Source organism: Cervus canadensis, chromosome 3, assembly GCF_019320065.1.
Source record: "Cervus canadensis isolate Bull #8, Minnesota chromosome 3, ASM1932006v1, whole genome shotgun sequence".
NCBI classification, from domain to species: domain Eukaryota; kingdom Metazoa; phylum Chordata; class Mammalia; order Artiodactyla; family Cervidae; genus Cervus; species Cervus canadensis.
Genome location: NC_057388.1, coordinates 44135555 through 44159834, shown reverse-complemented (window position 1 = coordinate 44159834; position 24280 = coordinate 44135555). Strand labels below are relative to the sequence as shown.

Sequence of the window (24280 nt, the reverse complement as noted above, 5' to 3'; positions counted from 1 at the left end):
TTGGGAGCCCAAGAAAATAAAATCTGCCACTGTTGGCCATTGTTTTCTCATCTATTTGCCATGAAGTGATAGGATGGATGCCATGATCTTAGTATTTTGAATGTTGAGTTTTAAACCAGCTTTTTCATGCCAGTGCAGGGTACATGGGTTCAGTCCCTAGGGGGAGAACTAAGATCCCACATGCAGTAGCCAAAAGATAAATTTCTTTCTTTCTTTCTTTTTTTTTAACTGCATCCTCCTGAGCTCCACCCCTAGAGAATCTCACTCCACAGACCTGTCATAGGGTCCAGTCATCTACATTCAGGTGCCAAATTGCACGTAATATTCACACTTTTAAAAACCCTCAGCTATTCTTTGGGCTGCCCTGGTGGCTCAGTGGTAAAGAATCTGCCTGTCAATGTAAGAGTTGCAGGTTCAGTCCCTGGGTCAGGAGGATACCTTGGAGAAGGAAATGGCAACCCGCTCCAGTATTCTTACCAGGGAAATCCCATGGACAGAGGAGCCTGGTGGGCTACAGTCCATGGTGTTGCAATGGAGTCAGACACAATTTAGTAACTATACAATAATCACTGCTGTTTACTCACCCTGTGGCTTTGATGACTGAAAGCTCAAGATCTGGTGGCTTTCAACATAATGATTTCATTCTTGACCCTCACTGTTTTGCTCCAGTCAAACAGGGTTGTTTTCTTAAAGTCCTGCTATGCAAAATAAGATTCTAGATCATAGTAACAGCTAACAGTTATTGAGAGCTTTCCAAGCACTAGACATCAAAAGTGTGTTGCCCATCTCATACTGACAGTCATCTTATTATTACCATCCCCATTTTCAGGTGAGGAAACCGAGACCCAGAGGAATTTTTCAAGGTGAAGAGTCCAGACAAGCTGACTTTAGAACCTACCTTGTAAACATGACACTGAGCTGTTTGTAGAATAATGTTCCTCTGCAAGTCTTTGTCTTTTGACCTAACTAGTTCAAGCGGAAGTTCAGTTCAATTTCTTGGGCATTTGTGTGCCTATAAGGTTCTGGCATTGTCTGCTGCCTGAATGCTAAGTTGCTTCAGTTGTGTCCAACTGTTTGTGACCCTAATGACTGTAGCCTGTCAGGCTCCTCTGTCCATGGGATTCTCCAAGCAAGAATCCTGGAGTGGGTTGCCATGCCCTTCTCCAGGGGATCTTCCTGACCCAGGGATGGAAGCCACATCTCTTGCCTCTCCTGCGTTGGCAGGCGGGTTCTTTACCACTGGCACCACCTTGGGCATCTGAGTGCCTTTAAGATGCTGGCACTGGCATAAGCTACCTCATTGAATCCTCCCAGCAACGTTGTGAGGAAGATGTGACTACTGTGTTTGAGATGAGGAAAGACAAACCCAGAGAGCCTCTGTGGCTTGCCCAGGTTGCACAGCAAGCTCGGGGTGGAGCAGGAGTTAGTGGCTCATCCCCCAGCCCCGCAGCCTCCTGCTGTCTACTAGGTGGCTCTTTAGAGTGAGGCGGTTGAGGCATTGGCACTCTTTTAAGTATTTGAGTGTGTTTCTGACAGCCTTAATATTTAACATTTAAATGTCTGAGATAGTATGTAAAACGTTAGCATACAAATGGGAGAAGATAAGTGTATCTGTCAGCACCAGGTAGACTGGGCTAAGTGTGGCCTTAAATGCAAGGGACTCTGCAGATACTGAGAAAGGTTACTGTGGCTGCGGGAACCGGAGAAGGCTCCCTGGAGGAGGTTGCACTAATGCTGGCCTGGAAGGATGTGTAGGACGTTGGTGAGTGTGGAGGGAGGGGCAGTGCTGGAGGAGGATGTGGTGGAGGCTGAACCTGGGACTCAGGGGTGGTGGGGCTGGATCCCAGAGCCTCCGGAAGCTCCCTGAGAATCTGTGCCTTTTCTCCTTGGGTGCAGAACTAACTTCATGCTTGATTTGTGATGGAAGACGTGACTTTTCTCCTCCGGCTGATTGATCCTATTTTCCATTACATTAAAATAGCTTTCTGTAATCCTCTCCATGGTGGATATTTTTCTTCCTGGGCCTCTGTGCTCAGAAGGCCGCCAGCTTTCAGCAGCAGCCCATCTGAGGAGTTGCCAGGTGTATATGACTGGTTGTAGAAGCCTAGATTTGATGGAAGCACAAACACCTCTTTTCGTTTTCTGAGAGCGAAGGTCCTTTCTGTCCCTCACTAGCACTGGTACATGAGTGGCGGTTCCAGCTGGAGTGGCTCTGGCTGTCCTGTTTGCCCCCCTTTCACAGGGGAATGCCTTGGGATATCTGTCAACAGCTTCCTACAGCCTGACCGTCCCAGCATTCTGAGTGCTTTGGACACTGACTCCTGGGGACATTAAGCAATTCCTGCCCCTGCCCTCTGGCTATGCCAAGTGGACGCGTCTCATAACAGAGCCAAATGGCACGTTTACCTCAGAGCTCTGGCGGCATCATCTCGGTGGTGGTTGTAATCATTGGAGGGCGCACGCAGGAGTCCATAGCCTTGACAAATGGCCTCAGGAAAAAAAATATCACCATCTCTCTGCCAGTTACAGATAAACCATGACCAGAGCCAGTTCTCCTTTGCACTCAGAGCCACTGACAAGTGCCACAGGATCCAGGGGTCTCTCGTCATAGACCTTCAGAATAGGAGTCAACTCAGCACTGCCGTGGGACTCACCGAGATCCCCAGGCACTGGGATGGCCTCACGTTCCTGGCCACAGTCTCACAGATTCTGAGTCAGTCCCTCTTCTTCATCCCCAAATCTGCAAGCAGAATATTGACGGAACCCCCACCCCACCCCGGAGCTGAACAGAGGCTGGCATGTCTGGGGTGGGAGTCTTCTTGACCCTGCGCCCCCACTGAATGTTCAGATGGCATTTGTAGCAATACCTAAATAGCTGAGGCCTGCCTTGGGGGCAGTCTCATGGAGGCCTCTGTTTGTGTCTTTTCAAATGTTCACGAGGCGCTGCTGGTAGGCTGCTTCACAGACTCGAGGTCCACAACACATCATCTAAGAAATCACCCAGGTCGCTGTGCTGGGAAGGGTGGAGCATCTCTGTGGTGGATGTGCCTGGCCCTACCAGTCAGTTTTTAAATTAATCTCCAAAAAGTGATGGAAAGCCTGATGGGAAGTGCTGCTTGCATCGTTGTTCTGGTTTTAGCAGGGCTGTGAAAGCCCCTGGTGGGCATGGTTTGGCTCCCACAGACAGCTAAGGACCCCAGCCACATTCTATCCCATTGCCCTGAGCTCTTGGTCTTGTTTTCCTCAAGATGGAATGAAAGCCTCTGGGCCCATAAATCTCAAGAAACAAGATGGCAGACGTAGGTATGCCTCAGAGCAGCCTCTTTTGAAGTCTACAGTCTATTCAGATTTCAGACAGAAAGCTGAATTCAAGGAGCACTTCGATTCATACTTCCACTTTGCTCCTGCCTCATGAACAGAACTGTGCTGAAGAAGAGAGACATGGGCTGTGTGTGAAGCATAGTCCTTGTTCTTATGCAGTTCACAGTGCAGCCCCTGAAAACCAGCTGATGTGTTTTGCTATTGTCTAAGTTCTTTTTCTCTGCTTTTCATTTAGTTTTGTAAAGCCATATCTCACTCTTGTCACTCAAAAATGTAGCATTCAAAACCATAAAACAGCCTGAGACTGAGTTAAGTCCATCTCAGAACCCCACAGTGCTCAAAACTAGAATGCTTTCTAAGATAGGAGGAGAGATGATAGAGATAGTAGATAGATACGATAGACGGGTAGGTATGACACAGAGGTAGGTGAGATGAGAGACAGGGATAGAATAGCTATGATGGATCAAGATAGATGATTACTTCAATTTCATTTTTACTTTATATTGAGGTATCGTTGATTTACAATATTGTGTTAGTTTCAGATGTACAGCAAAGTGGTTCAGTTTTATGTATATTCATTCTTTCTCAGATTCTTTTCTCACATGGCTTATTACAGAATATTGAGTAGAGTTCCCTGTGCTATACAGTAGGTTCTTGTCAAGCTAGATGATTGATAGAAGTGATAGAGATAGATGCTATCATCTGTATAGATACCATCTCTGTGAGTAGGTGGTAGATAGTAAGTAGGTAGACAGTAAGTAGGTGGTAGTAGTAAGATAGATAGTCAGCCTTCACTAACTCCTCTTAAAAATAAATCACTCAGATTTTATGCTCTATTTACCTTTCCCAGGGATTTCCCTTGTAACATAGGTGTGGCATCCTCCCCCATTCATCTCCTGACACACTCACTGATGGACCAGCCATCATAACTGAGGAGCCGGAAGGAAACTAAGGGATGAGTTAGTCCATCCTTCAGACTCAGCTTGCCACAAGGAAGTGGACCATCCTATTCTAAAAGACAGGAAAGGAAGTGTTTTCATTGATTTCCCTTGACCCATTTAAGTTGTTCTTAACAGCATTGTTCTATTCAATCTGGAAATTCTCTTTGACCATAACATGTCTTAAAAGGAACAGCATCACTTCCTTATCCCCAAACCCACTGTTTCTTCCCTGAAATATGGTACCTACCTCCCCGTCACTCAGATCTCTCTTGGGTGGGTGTGGGAAGAGGGAAGACATTATAGACTATGGCTGGAGACCCTACCTGGACTCTGGAGATGCCCCGGGATGGAGGTGGAAGGAGTCACCCCTAAATCCTCTGGAAACCAGCTTTACACACTCAAGCTGTTAACATTCTCTGGTGAGGGAGGCCCAGGAGAGGAAACACCTATTCCACAGAAACAAAGCAAGGCCTGCTGAAGAAGTCTTAAGGGAGAAAGCCCAGGGAGGCCTCCTGACTTTATGAAAACAAATATCATCTTAACTGTAGTTCTCAAGTGGACAGTAATATGGGTATAAAGATTTAAGTGAGCATTTAAGCTTGTAAGTGACTCAGGCAGGAGAACCTGGGAGGGAAGGGAGCCTGTGATGACATGTGACCTTTTCAGAGCATCATATGCCCCTCCACTTATCTGGTCTTTAAGTGTCACTAGGCAGGAAAGCCCAGGGAGGGACTAGAATTTTCCCCAATGTGTTGATGCTTCTCCTCTCTCTCTAATTGAATTGTAGTGAACTAAACAGTCTCGGACTTCCCAGGTGGTGCTAGTGGTAAAGAACCTACCTGCCAGAGCAGGAGACATAAGAGATGCAGGTTCGATCCCTGGGCCAGATCCCCTGGAGGAGGGCACAGCAACCCACTCCAGTATTCATGCCTGGAGGAGAATGTCTCCCACGGACAGATCCTGGCAGGCCACAGCCTATATAGGTCACAAAGAGTCGGACACGACTGAAGTGACTTGGCACACCTGTAAACAGTCTTGACTTCCAGGTCCTTGTTGAACATGCTGTACCCATCTTGTCCCTGACACAGAACTTCTCCCTGGCTGGGCCAGGGCATGGGGGCTGACTTCGTGAGGGACTAATGGGGGTGTCCTCCCCATGCAGCTTATCTGTAAGCCCAAGCAACCTTTGCTCTAAGAAGTGCTTTAGCCAGGTTACTGTTTCAGGACTCAGCATCCCACCAAAATGGTTACATGTTCCTCATCTGTCTTTTGGGCCGGAGGTGGGGATGTCAGGCCAGAAGCCAGCAGCCTGCTAGGCTGAAACGATGGACAAGTTTGCTGGACAGGGAGGAGCCTGGGTGTCCTGCAGCTGCTCGAGAGAGGGAGAACTAGGGCTGACTGGACCCCTGGGAACATTTTTAGGGGCTGATTGTTGACATTGAAGCCTAAGCCAGAGGTAGGCACAGGGGAGCCCTTTGTGCTGTGGTTGTCTTGGCCACCAGGGTCTTCACTGCCCAGCAGCTCGTCACATCCTCTACTAGGCTGGGCTTAGATGGCTCTTTGTGCCTTGGGCTGAGCCTGGCTGCTGCGCTGATCCAGAGCTGAAATGGGAAAGGTGGAAGGAATCTGGAGCTTTGAGGCCCTGTATTACCCACTGTCCTGATGTCCCCAGGGTGAGGGAGCACCCCTGTGCCCATCCCAAACTCTGTCTTTGTGGGGGCCAGTGCTGTGGGTGGGTTGGGGAGTAGCTGTGGTTTGTTGGAGAAGGAAGGAGCTAGCCTTCATGAGCCTAGGATGGTAGGGACAGGAATCAACCACTCTATACAATGTAGAGGATGTGATGGTTGGATGACATCATCGACTCAATGAGCAAACTCCAGGAGGTAGTGAAGGACAGAGGAACCTGGTGGGGTGCAGTCCATGGAGTCGCAAAGAGTGGGACATGACTTAGCGACTAAACAACAACACAACAGTGGCCACCTCGCGCATGCCTCCTTCTTAGCTTCATGTAGTACTTGTCTTCCATAGAGCTCCAAGAATGAACAAATAGATGTAATTGTTAACCTCATGATCTTAGTTAGCAGCATGGATATTAGGACAACTTATTGTCGTTTACAACTTGCCCCTTTGACAGAAGAGAAAATGAAGGAATATGGGAAGTAAATTAACTTCTTGGGAACTTCAGCCTTGTTAGCTTATTCAGTTCAGTTCAGTTCAGTCGCTCAGTCGTGTCCGACTCTGTGACCCCATGAACCGCAGCACGCTAGGCCTCCCTGTCCATCACCAACTCCCGGAGTCCACCTAAACCCATGTCCATTGAGTCGGTGATGCCATCCAACCATCTCATCCTCTGTCGTCCCCTTCTCCTCCTGCCCTCAATCTTTCCCAGCATCAGGGTCTTTTCAAATGAGTCAGCTCTTCGCATCAGGTGGCCAAAGTATTGGAATTCCAGCTTCAACATCAGTCCCTCCAATGAACACTGAGGACTGATCTTTAGGATGGACTGGTTGGATCTCCTTGCAGTCCAAGGGACTCTCAAGAGTCTTCTGCAACACCACAGTTCAAAAGCATCAATTCTTCAGCGCTCAGCTTTCTTTGTAGTCCAACTCTCACAGCCATACATGCCTACTGGAAAAACCATAGCCTTGACTAGACGGACCTTTGTTGATAAAGTAAATCTCTGCTTTTTAATATGCTGTCTAGGTTGGTCATAACTTTCTTTCTAAGGAGCAAGCATCTTTTAATTTCATGGCTGTAGTCACCATCTGCATGATTTTGGAGCCCAGAAAAATAAAGTCAGCCACTGTTTCTACTGTTTCCCCATCTATTTGCCATGAAGTGATGGGACCAGATGCCATGATCTTAGTTTTCTGAATGTTGAGTTTTAAGCCAACTTTTTCACTCTCCTCTTTCACTTTCATCAAGAGGCTTTTTAGTTCCTCTTCACTCTCTGCCATAAGGGTGGTGTCATCTGCATATCTGAGGTTATTGATACTTCTCCCGGCAATCTTGATTCCAGCTTGTGCTTCCTCCAGCCCAGTGTTTTTCATGGTGTACTCTGCATATAAGTTAAATAAAGAGGGTGACAATATACAGCCTTGATGTACTCCTTTTCCTATTTGGAACCAGTCTGTTATTCCATGTCCAGTTCTAACTGTTGCTTCCTGACCTGCATACAGGTTTCTCAAGAAGCAGGTCAGGTGGTCTGGTATTCCCATCTGTTTCAGAATTTTCCACAGTTTGTTGTGATCCACACAGCCAAAGGCTTTGGCATAGTCAATAAAGCAGAAATAGATATTTTTCTGGAACTCTCTGGCTTTTTTGATGATACAGCGCAGCGCAATTGTGCAGCAGTTTGAGCATTCTTCGGCATTGCCTTTCTTTGGGATTGGAATGAAAACTACCTTTCCCAGTCCTGCAGCCACTGCTGAGTTTTCCAAATATGCTGACATATTGACTGCAGCACTTTCACAGCATCATCTTTTAAGATTTGAAATAGCTCAACTGGAATTCTATCACCCCCACTAGCTTTGTTCATAGTGATGCTTCCTAAGGCCCGCCTGACTTCACGTTCCAGAATGTCCCTCTAACTCCGGGACCCTGTGCAGCCTGCTGGCCCTGATACCCCATGAGAGCATGGCTGTAAAGGCCCTCCTCCTGCGGAGGGAGGGATGGGCTGTCTTTCGTGGCCGTGTGGACTGGCTGGCATTTGCAGGGTTGGGGGTGAGAGGAGTGGGAGCAGGGGTGGAGCTTGGGGTTGGGGTTGGGAGGGGTCAGTTCAGGCAGCAGAGTGGGGAGCTTCTACCTGCTGTGGGCCTCACTCCTAGCTCCAGCCTTGCCAGGATGTGCCACGTGGCCCAGCCTCAGCGAGAAGAGACTGGGGCTTTTGAGTCCTTGGTTTGTAAGAGAAGGCCCTGTGCCTGCCACCTGCACCCACCCTCCTTGATGCTGAAAGCTGGCCGGCACTGCGCACTGCTTGCTTTTCTAGTCCTCCTGTTTCAGTTTCCATTTCCAGATTTCATTGTTTCTGAAGCCTGCAGTCAGGCCGTGGGTTTTCAGAAATCTGAAAAATGGAAAGTGACTGCTTTTTTTTTTTTTTAATTTTCCTCAAGGGAAGTTCAATACTCTGCTGGGGGAGTGGCAGGTGTCAGGTCAGAGGTCACTGCTTTGAAGGCCCCCAAATTATTTTGTTCTGTGACTTTAAGGAGAGTTTGGAGTTGGGGGACACACAGAATCACGCAGCCATAAGAGCAAAGGAGAAAAGTTCCCCCCGCCTCACACTTTCCATTTGACACAAGTGATTAAAATGCAGCTGAAAACTCTACTAGCAGAGAGAAAAGACACATTAATAAAAACTGGATAATGAGCATATTAAGATTAACGGGAGAAAGGAAGGCTTTTAGGACCAGCTTCTCCCACCATGAAAGGTACTTCTACTGAGTGGCATCTCTGTCTAAATGTGAATCCACTTGGAGGCAGCCATGTGTGTCCTTGAGTCAGAGTTACTGTTCTTCCCAATAACCTCCCCTGTCTTGAGTTTATGTAATTGGAAGCCTACAAATCAAAACCGCTGCCAGCCGAGCTCATCTTTTTGATAGTTTTCCAAGGGAGTCCAGTGGCACTGGCTCTCCAGCCATCATCACAGGGCTGGCACATCCATAGTTCACACTATGGTCTGTGGGTCCATTCCATTACCCTCCATGGGCAGAGGCTCACACTTATCTTCCTGCAGAAGATTCGGTGTGTTGAAGTCACATAATCTGTTTTTTTCATTATGTTGTGTTTTTTTAGAGTCAATTCAAAAGGGAAACTTAATTTTAAAAGTATATGAAACTACTGTTATACTAGAGTCATATGCTACCTTGACATTTTCATAATTTCTATAGCAACCGGAGTGGTTTCAGAACCCTGGAAAAGACTTTGGGGGAAACCTGAGGCCATTTTCTGGGGCCTTTTTTTTTTTTTTCAAGAAATTAAAATTCAGAGTTGTTTACTTTGCTGTCTTCCTTTTCCCTGCTGTGGGATCTTCTCAGTGAGCCCAGGCATCACTGCTGAAGCTGCCCACCCCCACCCCCCCCACCAGCCCCCAGCCTTCAAAGCCAGTTTGCTTCTAGCTGCTTCTTTGTGCAGCCTTTGCTTAACTTGGCCTTCCCACTTGCAAAAGGAAGGAATCCCTCTTTCTTAAGTGTTTTATCTTTTGAACTCTCACCAGTTGTTGCTTTGTAATACCCAGGTCTTGAGCTTTGGAAGGTTCCAGGGGCAAATTCAAAAGTGCACAGAATCTAGTGTGATCCTGCAGCCACAAAACCAGCTGTCTTCCCATCATAGAAACAAATCCTGTACAAACAGCTAATTGGACATGTCACCCTGCCTCTTCCTTTACTTCAGCCATTTTCACTAAGTGAATATTGGGTATAAAGGAAAATTTATACACAACTTTGCTTGTCTGAAGTGTTCCCTCAGAAGGCCATTTGTAAAATGCTGCTCCTCCTATTCTGCCAATTTCTTTCTTTCTTTTTTAAATTTTATTTGTTTATTTATTTGGCTGCATCAGGTCTTTGTTGCGGCATGCAGGATCTTTAGTTGTGGCATGCAAACTCTTAGTGGCTGTGAGTGAGATCTAGTTCTCTGACCAGGGATGTAACCTGGGCCCCCTGCATTGGGAGCATGGAGTCTTAGGCACTGGACCACCAGGCAAGTCCTGCCAATTTCTTTTTCAGTATTGACTTAAGAAACAGGTCATTAACTACACCAGGAAATCAGTTACTTTTCTACCTTTGTAGCAACCGTTATGGTGTCCTAAGCTGTGTCTCTTCTTCCTCCCGAGCTGGGCTCTGTCCCTTCCATCCCTCCCCTGCCATCTGGGAGTGGGAGGGGGCAGAAAGGTGAGGAGGGGGTGGGTGTTTGGAGGAGTTGAAGCTGTGAGAGCCAGAAAAGACCCATGGGGAATCTAAGTGCTGTCAGGAGGCAGACCCAGGATGCCAGGGAGTTGGTAACATGAATGTCATTGTCAGTTGACTTCCACAGATGAGAATTCCACCAGAAGTTAAGGAAGAGAAAAAGTAAAGGACTGCTTGCTATAAGTGAAAGTGAAAGTTGCTCAGTTGTGTCCGACTCTTTGCGACCCCATGAACTAGGGCCTGCCAGGTTCCTCTGTCCATGGAATTCTCCAGGCAAGAATACTGGAATGGGTAGCCATTGCCTTCTCCAAGGGATCTTCCCAACCCAGAGATCGAACCCAGGTCTCCTACATAGCAGGCAGATTCTTTACCATCTCAGCCACCAGGGAAGCCACTGAGAATAACCTGTGTGTGATCCATGTATAAGTGGCATTAATTTGATAGTCTGAGCCTAATCTGTGAATAAGCTCCAGGAATAACCCTTAAAGAGTAAGCATTATATTGTCAGACATTGAAAAGAACTTAATTCTCCACTCCCTCATCGCCACTCCCCCACCCCCAGCCCCCTTATCACCACCAGAGCTGAACAAATTGTAGCCTTTTTGTGCTCATTTGATACAGAAAATGATCAGTATGTTTACCTGTCTCTGTTGTGCATATGTTTTGGGGCTAATGATCAATACCATTATCATGATTTTATATTAACATATTAATTTCCTCTCAAGTTCACAGAAGCCTTTCAGCATCCAGTGTGGTAGATGACAAATATAATTTTCTCCATTTCGATAGCTTAGGGAAATTGATCCAGGGAAGAGTGATGCCAGAGTAGATGCTAGTCGGTGGTGTGCTGGTGTTTTCACAGCCAGCTCTCCAAGAGAAGCAGCCCTGATTTGTAATGGATGCTGATTCCCGTGGTGTAAATACTCCCACCTTGGCTGATTCAGGCCACTGACATGCCTCACTGAATACAGACTCGGGAAGAAATAAAATCAGCTCCTGTGAGCTGCAGCGTATAACTGTCACTAACGATTCAGTACATGGCCTCAGACTCCCAGGTGAGCACTGAAGACCAGCTCTGACCTCTGTAAACCCCCAGTTAACTCTCAGGTTCAGCTCAACCCCTAACTCACTGGATTGCCTTGGAGAGTGATTTTCAAACTTTGAGTTGTGACCCATTAAAGGATTATGAAATTAATTTCAAGAGCTCAGCATGTTTTTTAATGAAGTAGAATAGAATAAAATAAAAAGAAATGAGTAGACCAGGAGATATGAGAGTATAATGTATGAGTTTGATAGATGATGGATGGACGGATAGATATAACAGGTATGTATATGTGTATGGGGGCCTCCCAGGTGGTGCTAGTGGTAAAGAACCCACCTGCCAATGAAGGAGAACTAAGATCCCTGGGTCAAGAAGATCCCCTGAAGGAGGAAATGTCAACCCACTCCAGTATTCTTGCCTGGAAAGTCCCATGGACAGAGAAGCCTGGCGGGCTACAGTCCATGGGGTCACAAAGAGTCAGACATGACTAAAGTAGCTTAACACAGCACATATGTATATAATGGGTTGGGGTGAAAAACCAAAAAATACTTACCTAGAATCAAGAGTATACCTGTTTCCCCATCTGCAAAATGAAGCTATGGATCTTGCTCTTACCCTGCCGATGATCGGACCAGGAGGATAATTAAGATCACTTCTGTGACGGTGCCATGGTGGTGCTATCTGATGTATCTGATCAACAGTTGATTCATTTGCAGGGACAAAATGGAACAAAACAGGCAGGCATGGATTTGTGGTAGGGAAATAATTAAACATGGGGAAATAACTGAACACTGTGATGGGCAAAGTCCCATCATCTTTGTGCATGTTTTCTTGGGGCTTTACCACTGCCTAGAGAGAGCCCTCCCAGTGGCTTGCAACCCTCATCTGTCCACACATGCGTGTGATGGTGCCGTGCACATAGAGGGAATTCTATAGGTCAGAGGGACCTTGCAGTTTCCCCAGGAGGTCAGCTGTGATTGGTCCTGAAGCAGAGTCAAAGAATGTGCTGCCTGGAGCAAAGACTCTCCCACTGGAGGGAGAAGGAATTAGTTTTGAAAAATAGGGGAGAAGACCTTGAGTAAAGCTTTCTCTGCACTCTTTTCCAAATCCCTGGAGGAAGAAAATAAAAGGCCAGGAAAATTTTATAAGCCTTCACAGCAACTCCATGAGGCAAGAAACGCAAGCCCCATTTTACGGATGGGAAACAGTTGCTCAGAAAGGTTGGGCACCTTCCCTGAGGTTACACAGCTCAGGGCACTGTGCTCAAAATCTTCTTTCTGACCCCAGGCCTGTGCAAGTGCCAGAGGTTCCTTAGAGCCTGTTAGTCCTCTGTGTAAGCCTTCCACCCATCAAACTGTTTTCTTCATTTTTAAAATGGGATCTTGCTCTTATGAAGGACCTTTGGCTAAGATGGGAGCATGGACTATAGAGCAGGGGTCTCTTCCTGCTTTACAGATCACTGCCATGGGATCTCTTAGCTTTATTTCCTTGCCTGGAAAGTGGAATGATGGCAACTTTGTGGGTTAATTATGAGGATTACCTGAGATAATGTTATCAGATAGCAAAGTCTAGAAGGATGTATCTTAATATGCTAACAAGTGGTTATTCCCGAGGTGGTGTCATTATAGGTGGTTTCACTTTTGCGTTTTTTTCCCCATCTTTGTTCAGTGGTACACTGGTAAATGTTTAACAATGTGGCTTGCTGAAAAAAAGAAAAAACCTGACCTGTAGTGTCCCTTTCCATGGTGTAAATACTCCATGAGGTCTGATTTCAAGCTACCTCCTTGATCTCATGGAACACGTTAGGAGACTTGCACAGTTGGCTCTCAAAAGCCGGTACGAGCCCATATCAACACACCACTATTTTTAACTGTGTGCTGAAAGTTCTGTTTGGGTGGTAAATTGAGAGGGAGAGTTAATTAATAGTGTATCCAACATGATGCCAGGCATAGTGATTTCCAATGCTCCCTGGCCTTCCTCCCTCATCCCCAAACAGACGGCACACTGACCAAAATGGCCTGGCCCCTGGAAGTGGTCTTCTGAGAAGCCACAGGGTTTATCCTGCTCCCGTCTGGCAGACTCTCAGAACCCAGGAAGCCTGTTGAGGAGATTCTGAGGTCCGATCACTAAGGAATAAGCAAGCAGGTCAGCAGGTCCTCTCAGTTTCCACAGGAGACGTGCTTTAAGCAGACACAATTGAAACTGCCCTGCAGGAAACCAGGAACAGCCCCAGTGAAGTGAAGGGCCCAGAGTAGGACACGCTCAGCGTGGCCAGGCTGTGCCCAGCCTAACACTGACCCAGAGATGTGGGAGAGTGGCGGGGGGCGGGGGGCGCCACAGCTTCCTGAAGGAATGCTGAAGTGGAACAGCGGCCAGAGGCCTGACGGACCTTGGACAGGTCATCGGGGCCCATGACAGGTCAGGAGCCATGTTCCCCACCCCCCACCTCTCAGCCTCCTTGCCGCACTCAGTTTCTGGCACAGAGTAGGTGCTCAGGCAAGTTTGCGGCTGCTTTTTTTGCTTTTTAAATTAATGCGTTTCTTTCATTCCCTTATAGCCTGATCTATTGCAGACAGACTGTAAGGCAGCCCAGGAAATGCTGTTGAATAAATAAATGTTTTAGCCCTTGCCAGCTCCTGGTTTCACATGTTCCTGGATAGAAAATGTGACTAAATCTAAATGAGATGCAAAGTGTTAATAAAGGCTGCCAGTGATTTTTTTTTTTAATTTCTTCTGGCTTTTCTGTATTTTTCAAATGTATCTTCAAAACACACGTATCACTTTTGTTATTTTTAAAAAAAGAATATATATTATAAAAATATTCTGTAAGTTGAAAGTAAAGCAAGAGTGGTGTCAGCAGTGTGGGACTGGGAGTGTCCTCCATGTGCTGGGAGGCTCTGAAGCTAGGGTACCGGACGCTGTGTGGGCCCCGCCTGGGCCTCTGTCACAGCTGGGTTCTCTCTCGGCCTCTCTTGTCACAGGCCTCCTCCTACCAGGCACTGACTAATAACGCTCCCCTCCGGTAACGTCTTAGTCAGAGTGGAAACAGAGGCGAGTCCTAGAGGGGAAATGACAGGCCACGCCTGGAGCCGCAGATGCTGCAGAGACTCCGTGCGCCTGTGCCCCAGCCTGGCCCGCATCCCGCCACGGGCGCGCGGGGTCCTCGCACCAGTGAGGGCCCGTCTCACCCTTCCAGTCCAGCCTCCCCTGGAGCAGGGGTCTTGGCTCCTGGCCATGTGACCAATGTGTCAATTCCACTTCCTTCTAAGTATCTGGGCTGCACTGGAAGCATGCGTTGGGTTATAAATGAGCTGTCCTAACATCAGAAGGAACTCAGCTTCTCTTTGGCCTCCCCCTGCAGCTAGGAGAACGATGGTGTGTCTGATGGTTTTCGGTAAAAACACAGGTTGAGTCTAGAAAATGAGGGCATACGGGTGGGGAGAGGAAACTCAAATGTGTGAGGCAAACAACTTTCATGAAGGCTGTGTCTTTTATTTCCTCTGTCCACCCCGCTCTCAGTGGTCCTGGAGCCAGTCAGCTAAGGAAAGGCAGGGGGAGTGCCCTTCAGGGCTCTATCTCCACCCAGCGGCCCACGAGGAGGCTCTGACCACTGGTTTCCTCCAAACTGATCTCCCTACTTCCCACCCCATCTTTACTGAGATATGATTCATGTATCATACAATTTACTCATTTAAAGCATACAGTTCAGTGGTTTGTAATATAGTCACAGCTTTGTGCAACCATCACCGCTGTCAATCTGGGAATGTTTGTATCATCTGCAAAAGAAACCTGTAAACCTTTAGCAGTTCTCCTCCAGTTCCCTCCAGCCCCTCCCCCAGCCCAAGGCAAACACTAATCTCCTCTCTCTGTCTGTGGCTTTGACTCTTCTGGACGGTTCATATAAAGGGGATCATATAATATGTGGCCTTTTGTGACTGGCTCCTTTCACTTAGCATATGTTTTTAAGGTTTATCCATACTTGTGGTGGGGCTTCCCAGGTGGTTCAGTCGGTAAAGAATCATCCTGCCAATGCAAAAGACACAGGAGATGTGAATTTGATCTCTGGGTTGGGAAGATCCCCTGGAGGAGGGCATGGCAACCTACTCAAGTATTTTTGCTTGGAGAATCCCATGGACAGAGAAGCCTGGCAGGCTCAGTCCATAGAGTCGCAGAGAGTGGGACAGGACTGAAGTAACTGAATATTCATGCACGCATATTATAGCAGGCATCAGTACTTCACTTCTTTTTATGGCCAAATAATATCCCATTGTGTGAATATATCACATTTCATCTATGCGTTCAACAGTTGGTGGGTATCAGGGTTGCTTCAACATTTTAGGAATCAGCGAACTAAAATGGACTGGAAGGTGAATTTAACTCAGATGACCATATCTACTACTGTGGGCAAGAATCCCTTAGAAGAAATGGCGTAGCCATCATAGTCAACAAAAGAGTCTGAAATGCAGTACTTGGATGCAATCTCAAAAATGACAGAATGATTTATCTCTGTTCATTTCCAAGGAAAACCATTCAATATCATAGTAATCCAAGTCCATGCCCTGACCAGTAATGCTGAAGAAGCTGAACAGTTCTATGAAGACCTGCAAGACCTTTTAAAACTAACACTCAAAAAAGATGTCTTTTTCATTATAGGGGACTGGAATGCAAAAGTAGGAAGTCAAGAAACACCTGGAGTAACAGGCAAATTTGGCCTTGGGGTACAGAATGAATCAGGGCAAAGGCTAAAAGAGTTTTGTCAAGAGAACGCACTGGTCATAGCAAACACCCTCTTCCAACAACACAAGAGAAGACTCTACACATGGACATCACCAGGTGGTCAATACCAAAATCAGATTCATTATATTCTTTGCAGTCAAAGATAGAGAAGCTCTATACAGTCAGCAAGAACAAGACTGGGAGTTGACTGTGGCTCTGATCATGAACTCCTTATTGCCAAATTCAGACTTAAATTGAAGAAAGTAGGGAAAACCACTAGACCATTCAGGTATGACCTAAATCAAATCCCTTACCATTATACAGTGGAAGTGAGAGATAGATTCAAGGGACTAGATCTGATAAAGTGCCTGAAGAACTATGGACGGAGGTTGATGACCTTGTAGAGGAGACAGGGATCAGGACCATCCCCAAGAAAAAGAAATGCAAAAAGGCAAAATGGCTGTCTGAGGAGGCCTTACAAATAGCTGTGAAAAGAAGAGAAGCGAAAAGCAAAGGAGAAAAGGAAAGATATACCCATTTGAATGCAGAGTTCCAAAGAATAGTAAGGAGAGATAAGAAAACCTTCCTCAGTGATCAGTGTAAAGAAATAGAGGAAAACAATAGAATGGGAAAGACTAGAGATCTTTTCAAGAAAACTAGAAATACCAAGGGAACATTTCACACAAAGATGGGCTCTTATTGAGGACAGAAATGGTATGGACCTAACAGAAGCAGAAGATATTAAGAAGAGGTGGCAAGAATACACAGAAGAACTATACAAAAAAGATCTTCATGACCCAGATGATCATGATGGTATGATCACTCACCTAGAGCCAGACATCCTGGAATGTGAAGTCAAGTGGGCCTTAGGAAGCATCATTATGAACAAAGCTAGTGGAGGTGATGGAATTCCAATTGAGCTGTTTCAAATCCTAAAAGATGATGCTGTGAATGTGCTGCATTCAATATGCCAGTAAATTTGGAAAACTCAGCAGTGGCCACAGGACTGGAAAAGTTCAGTTTTCATTCCAATCCCAAAGAAAGGCAATGCCAAAGACTGCTCAAAGTACTGCACAATTGCACTCATCTCACACGCTAGTAAAGTAGTGCTCAAAATTCTCCAAGCTGGGCTTCAGCAATATGTGAACCGTGAACTTCCAGATGTTCAAACTGGTTTTAGAAAAGTCAGAGGAACCAGAGATCAAATTGGTAATATTCGCTGGATCATCGAAAAAGCCAGAGAGTTCCAGAAAAACATCTATTTCTTTTTTGACTATGCCAAAGCCTTTGACTGTGTGGATCACAACAAACTGTGGAAAATTCTGAAAGAGGTGGGAATACCAGACCACCTGACTTGCCTCTTGAGAAACCTGTATGCAGGTCAGGAAGCAGCAGTTAGAACTGGACATGGAATAACAGACTGGTTCCAAATAGGAAGAGGAGTACATCAAGGCTGTATATTGTCACCCTCTTTATTTAACTTATATGCAGAGTACATCATGAGAAACGCTGGGCTGGAGGAAGCACAAGCTGGAATGAAGATTGGGAGAAGAAATATCAATAACCTCAGATATGCAGATGACACCACCCTTATGGCAGAAAGTGAAGAAGAACTAAAGAGCCTCTTGATGAAAGTGAAAGAGGAGAGTGAAAAAGTTGGCTTAAAGCTCAACATTCAGAAAACTAAGATCATGGCATCCGGTCCCATCACTTCATGGCAAATAGATGGGGAAACAGTGGAAACAGTGGCTGACTTTATTTTTCTGGGCTCCAAAATCACTGCTGATGGTGGTTGCAGCCATGAAATTAAAAGATGCTTGCTCCTTAGAAAGAAAGTTATGACCAACCTAGACAGCATATTAAGAAACAGAGACATTACTTTACCAACAAAGGTCCATCTAGTCAAGGCTATGGTTTTTCCAGTAGGCATGTATGGCTGTGAGAGTTGGACTATAAAGAAAGCTGAGCGCCGAAGAATTGATGTTTTTGAACTGTGGTGTTGGAGAGGACTCTTGAGAGTCCCTTTGACTGCAAGGAGATCCAACCAGTCCATCCTAAAGGAGATCAGTCCTGAGTGTTCATTGGAAGGACTGATGTTGAAGCTGAAACTCCAATACTTTGGCCACCTGATGCGAAGAGCTGACTCATTTGAAAAGACCCTGATGCTGGGAAAGATTGAGGGCAGGAGGAGAAGGGGACGACAGAGGATGAGATATTTGGATGGCATCACCAACTCAATGGAGATGAGTTTGAGTAGATTCCGGGAGTTGGTGATAGACAGGGAGGCCTGGCGTGCTGTGGTCCATGGGGTCGTGAAGAGTCAGATGCGACTGAGTGACTGAACTGAACTGAACTGGGTTGCTTCCACCCATGGGCTTTTATGAGTAATACTACAGTGACCATGCATGAACAGGTTTTTGTGTGGACATATGTATGCTGTTGTGTCTCATAGGCCGCATAACTGATCTTTCAACAGTATGTATTTGATTCTGTCACCACTTTGCTTAAAAACCTTCAGTAGCTTCCCATTGTTCCTAAAGTCAGGTTCAAAATCTATATGTGTGTGTGTGTATGTGTGTTACTTGCTCAGTCATGTCTGACTCTTTGCAACCCTACGAACTGTAGTCCGCCAGGCTCCTCTGTCCAGGGGTATTCTCCATGTTGATCCACAAAGCTTATACCTTCCGGGCTCCCCTCTTGTTCTTCTGTTTCAGCCAAGAACTTCCTCCAACACACAGAATCTCCTTCCATGGTGGACTTCAAACTCCCCCTCTCTCCCCTGACCTTTTCTTTCTCTAATCCCTCCTCGGGGAAGCCTCTCCAATGCTTCAGTCAAGGTTAAGTCAGCCTGCCACGTGCTTTTCGTGGGACCCTGTTGCTCCCCTCCTCAGTGGGTACCACAGACACACCCACACGATGACCTGTGTGAATCTGGTCAGTGCTTCTCTTTTCTGCTCAGCAGAGTAGGGCCCTTGTTCTTGCTCACCAGTTAGTCCTGGCACCCAGCACGGTTGGTGCCCAGCACACTTAAGAACTCGGTAAATATATCCCAAGCAAAGAATGGATAAAAAAAAAAAAAAAGAATGGATAATGATGGCAGCCAGCAAGCCACTTGTCTGGACACTTCCTTTTCCCCTGGCGTTTTCTGCAGGTGATGGGGGACCCAGGCAGCTGCCGAAACCAGGATGACTCCTTTTTCTCTCTCCAGCCCTCCTCATCCTGTCACTCACCAGAGAGGCCTCTGCTTATGTTGAAATGGGTTTGGGTGAACTTCCCCCTCATCCTAAAATAGCTGGAGCCTCGCTGGGTCCCAGTGAACCCTGGGGCCCTCTTTCAGGACAGAGTGGCTCTCTGTGGCGTTTGATTCTGAGCAGCCCAAATGCCGTGGACTAAGCCTTCAGTGGTAGCCATCCATTTGCAAGGAAAATGAGGAGGGATTCTTGGAGGCATGGGCTTCTCTGAGAGTAAGGAGCTGCATTTGGACAAGCTGCATTCCCTTTCCTAAAGATGATTGCCTTTCTGCCGGTCTTGTTTGAAAACCTGTCCTGGAGGACTTTCCAAGAAGAAATCGTCCACCTTCTAAGACTTGGTTGCTTTTTCAAAACAACCTGTTTTCCTTTCCCCCCACAGATATGCACTTGTTTGGCCACTACCCAGCACACGACGACTTCTACCTCGTGGTGTGCAGCGCCTGTAACCAGGTCGTCAAGCCGCAGGTCTTCCAGTCCCACTGCGGTAAGTGGACTCCTGCACTGGCCGACGTCCACCATTCCAGAGGAGCCCTGCCCTGTGGCCTGGCCCTGGGTCTGTCTGAGCCCACGGCCCTGGGTGAATCCCCCTGGGGTTCTGCCTCGGCTTCCAAGCCGACTGCCTTAGGGGTAGTCAGGGGTAGTCCTCCTGCCAAAATGTTCGGTGCTGTGGGGACAACGGACAGAAAACGTCCCATTGTTTAGGTAGATGGGTGGTGGTCTTTGCAGGGGACAAAGGGGAGGGACAGCAGTGGCTCGAGGAGCCACTCCTGCCGCCTCACAGCCAGATGTTTGGTTCTTCCGAGAGAGAGAGGGGCCAGGGCAGCCCACCGTGGGGGCCACTGGGGTGCCAGCCCTCAGGAAATGCAAACAAAGCCATGAGTTCAGCTTCTCCTCTTTCAAGAATGCTGCTTGTTTTTTTTAAAAAAGGAAAAAAACAGGCATGTTTGGGAACTTGCTTTCCCTCTGTCTTTACATCCTTGGTGTGAAACCCTTCAGCAGTTCCACAGCAAACGCTGGCCTCCTTCAGTGCTGGTGCCTTGGGCACACCACAGCTAACGTCCACGCGGCTGCTCCCCTAGGAGCAGATAAACAGCTACCAACCTGAGGGTAGGAAGTGACTTAACCTGAGTGGAGGTTTCCTTCTCTTCAAACGGGGTGTTGTTGGACCAGCCGATTTCCAAAGCTGTAATGTGCTCTGAGTTCCAGAACAGTAGTTCCCAATCTTTTGGTTTAAAGTCTCCTCTCTTTTGTCGAACATAAAGTCCGAATGCCCTTCTTTAGTGTTAAATTTCAAAGTGCATTAACCATTATACCTAAAAAAAGTCAAAGCAATTATAATATCGAATACACTTTCACAAATTACATATTTCTCCTTTCTTACACTCAGGATTTCTTCTTTTCCCCTAGCCCTTCAGTTACCACCATTCTGTAATAAATAGGTATAAAATAAAAGGAGATGAGCTTATCTAATCTCACCAGTAGAGGTACTTGGGACTATTGAAGTTATATATATCATAATCAGTTACCAATATGTATATATGTATATGACATTTGCATAGTGGTATGTTTATGTATATAGCCTGCGTCTGTGTGTGTACTGTAGTTGTGTTTAGTGTTTATAATATGTAGAAAGAAGAATCCAGGCTTCTGAGACTTTCTGACCTGCATGGGCACAGAGGCTCCTAGTGAGTGCCATATAAAGAGCTCCTGGCTCTCATTGAGAGGGCAGGTCTTCTGCCCCTCCTGGCAGCCACCTCTGTGACTTGGGGCTACTTCCTAAATGTCTCAGGCTTTGGTTTCCTTGTCTCTTCCACGAGTGATGACTTCTGTGGGCGCTTCCCACTCTCACGTTTTCATTTCTGGCAGATAGAGCATAAAAGGAGCAAGTCGTGTGCTGGGCACTCACTGACCTTCTTGCTAGATGCCCTGTAGCAGATGACCCTCCCATCCGCCAGGAGGAGAGAAAAGGTCACACCTGTCCCGGGCAGATTGTCAGAGGCGCGGTGCTGACGTTACCAGCTGAGGTGACAAGCAGGGGAGTCAGCAGCAGAGCAGGTCAAGAAGATCCCACAGCTGGCCGGTCAGGGAGCAACCATGGAAGCTCTGTGGTGCCTGCTCCTGTTTGTCTCATGAAGATGCAGGAAGGGATCGTCATTCATTCATTCCTAGGATGTGCTGCTGTTTGGGGTGCTGGGGTACAGCAGTGAACGAGACGAGGAAAAATCCCATAAGCCGTCAAAACCTTCCCTGGGAACTTAATTCACTGGCAGGGTTTCTGATGGAAATAACCTAAATGGGACCCGGGACCCCCACTGTGCCCTGCAGAATTCCTCCCAAGGCAAGACCCCACATAGCCAGTGAAGGAGACCTCTAGGGCTAGGGCTTGGCTCCCTTGACACGTGCCTCCCTCTATCCTGGGCCTTTTGGTTCAAGAGCAAGTCAAGCTTAGGGACACAGCCGAGGGTTTTGTAGCCATCTGCTCTGAGCAATGGCAGTAAATTAGTTTGGGGGTTTGGGGTTATGGATCTCATCACCTGAAACCCAGTCTTCTTGGGCTTGCTGAAGCAGCTGACAATCAGTGGTAGGACACGACCACAGCTCAGCAAATGGAGGCCCTTAAGCCTCCCTCGTCTGTCAGGTACGTATCCCACAGATTCTCACCCGCATTTATCAAGGGCAGGAGAATGCAAGGCAGAGCTCAGAACCAGGGCAACACTTAAGGGGCAAGGAGGATTTCTTAGCTGCCCTAAGAGTTCCTCCTATAGTATCACAGTATTTCTTTTCTTGCTCTTTACCTCCCATGACTAGCCTTGCTGTAATCAACAAGTTAATGAGAATGGCTTTGCACAAGGTTTCAGGGACTGTACTAGATGCTTTCCTTATCTTTGAACATGTAATCCTCTCAACGCCCCCCGCTAAGTAGGTACCAATATGACTTCCAGTTTGAACTTGAGGAAGCAAAGGCTTAGGTTGCTTTGCCCAGGGTCTCCAAACTAAGCAGGTGTAGAGCCTGATTTTGAATGCAGGCAGCGTAGCTCCTGAGTGAGGGAAGTGCGTGTTCCCTGGCTTGCATAGCCATTGTCCCTCACTTCCTCCCTGTGTGGCTCCCAGGCCCCTCTGTCCTAGCCCAAACTCCAAGGCCTGAACCCACTTGCCTGCCAGGGAGCACATCATAATACCTGGCTTCAGATTCGATCATGTTATCTGCCGAGTTTTCTCTCAAATGGAATCTCGTCTATAGAACCCCAGGATGAATACAGATGCCCAGCAGAGCCACGGGGGTTGAAATCGGGGTGAGGGCTCAAGTGCCACTTTCCTGGCCTACTAAGCCACCAGGGTTCCTTAGAGCAGCATTTGAAGTTTGTTATAATGGAGAGAGCGTGGGCTTTGGAGGCAGACAGAGCACTTCACATGACTTCCCCATTAACTACATGACCTCAGGCTGGTGGCCTCCACCTGGTCTATAAAATGAGTGCTCTGCCTGCCGCAGGGGTTTTGGTACGAAATGACTGGTGAGAGGCGCTTTCCTGTGGTACACCCAGAGCATGGGTTCATTTCTCTTCTCCCCATGGCATCTCCGCATGGCCTCTAGCTGGACACGGCTTGTCTCTCTTCATATTCACAGAACGCCTCCCCGGCTCCTGCCTTGCACTTCAGTTACCCGTGGGCTGTCTCAGCTACACCCACCAGCTTCGAGGATCCTTTCGGGACCAGGGATGTATTAATAATACCTTTTCAGCTCTGTATTCTTAGCACCCAGAAATGAATTCATCATCACTAGCCCTGGCCCTGGGAAGCAGAGTTGAGGTGCAGTGGAAGGGACACAGCCCAGGGGCCAGGTCCCAGTTCAGCCTTACCCAGCCCTAAGACCCCAGACTCTTCACCTTTTTAAGTGACAGGGGACTGGGCTATGTGTTCTCTTGGAAACTTGCTTATTCTCAGTGCCTGGGATTTGGTGCCTGATTTTAAGGATCACAGCCTATTCAGAGAGATGGGTGCATGGCAGCCTTCAAGATTTCAGTAGCCTGGGTAAGTTAAATGGAAGAAGTGTGTGTGTATGTGTGTGTGTGTGTATTTAGGCAGTTGGTTCTGAGGACTTTGGAGGTTGATGGTAATGTGAAACAGTGAAAGCAATTATGGAAAAAATCGTGAATTTTGGAGTCAAACAGACCTGGGTTCCTAGCTGTGAGACCTCAGGCTAATTACATGACCTTTCTGGGCCTCATTTTCCTCTAAAATGAAGGCGATAGTTCCTGCCTTGCAGAGTTACTGTGAGGAACAGAGATAAAGTAGTTTCCTGGCACATAGTAAGGAAATAAAGAAAGGATAGCTATTATTGTCAATAAAATGTGGCTATTTTTTTATTACGTTGAATGTTTCTTATGAAAAATGGGAAAACCAATTCAGTCAAGTGCTTCCTGCCTTCGTTTCTCACCCTGTCTCGGGGGATGTGCGCGTGGAGGTCAGCCTGCGGACTCTGGCCTGTGATTCATCTTCGGCTTCCCACACTCTTGGAGGCAAGACTTGTTGGCCTAAAGATGATTACATTGCCAGGAGTCCTGAGGATCCCCCTTTACTAATGTGGTTTATATTTGTGTCCGCTCCTTTGGAAACACCATGAAGCTCCCTGTTATCTCTCTGGGGTCCCTGCCCAGGTCGAGGCAGCCTTGGCCACCTCCCCCCCACTCCCAGGACTGGCTGCTTTCCTGTTATTCCTGACTTTGTGCCCCAAGCTTGTGTCCTAGATGTAAAAAGCAGGCATGTGCTCATTGCTCAGGAGAACCTCTGCCTGGCTGGCGGGGGCGCTCTCCAGGTCACGGGCTTGGCTGGGCCACTCCACCTGTGTGGGCCCCTTAGGACTGTTTCCTCTATATAGCAGCCCTTTAGATGCTTTTTAAACCTCTGCCCAGGAGATTACGATTTTGAGGGATTGGTTTGTTTCTAAAGTTTCTTAGGTGAGTTGATGATGTTACTTAGGCATTAAGATAGAAAAGAGGGAAACAGAAAAAGCCTCTCCTTGGGTGAACTGATCCCACTCAACCAACATCCTTACCCTTCATAGCTGTCCAGCCCAAGTTGTGACTTGATACACTAACATGATATGGGAGC

General features: G+C 47.2%; 1 protein-coding gene across 5 annotated transcripts in view; it reads left to right on the top strand.

The window, feature by feature from the left end:
- Positions 1 to 24280, top strand: part of ATXN7L1 (ataxin 7 like 1) — a 253029-nt gene that overhangs the window by 77722 nt on the left and 151027 nt on the right. For all 5 annotated transcript variants that reach the window (XM_043463018.1, XM_043463021.1, XM_043463020.1 and 2 more), the window contains one exon: positions 19551 to 19655. In XM_043463018.1, the coding sequence (XP_043318953.1) occupies positions 19551 to 19655 (105 nt within the window). The remainder of the gene's footprint in view (positions 1 to 19550; positions 19656 to 24280) is intronic.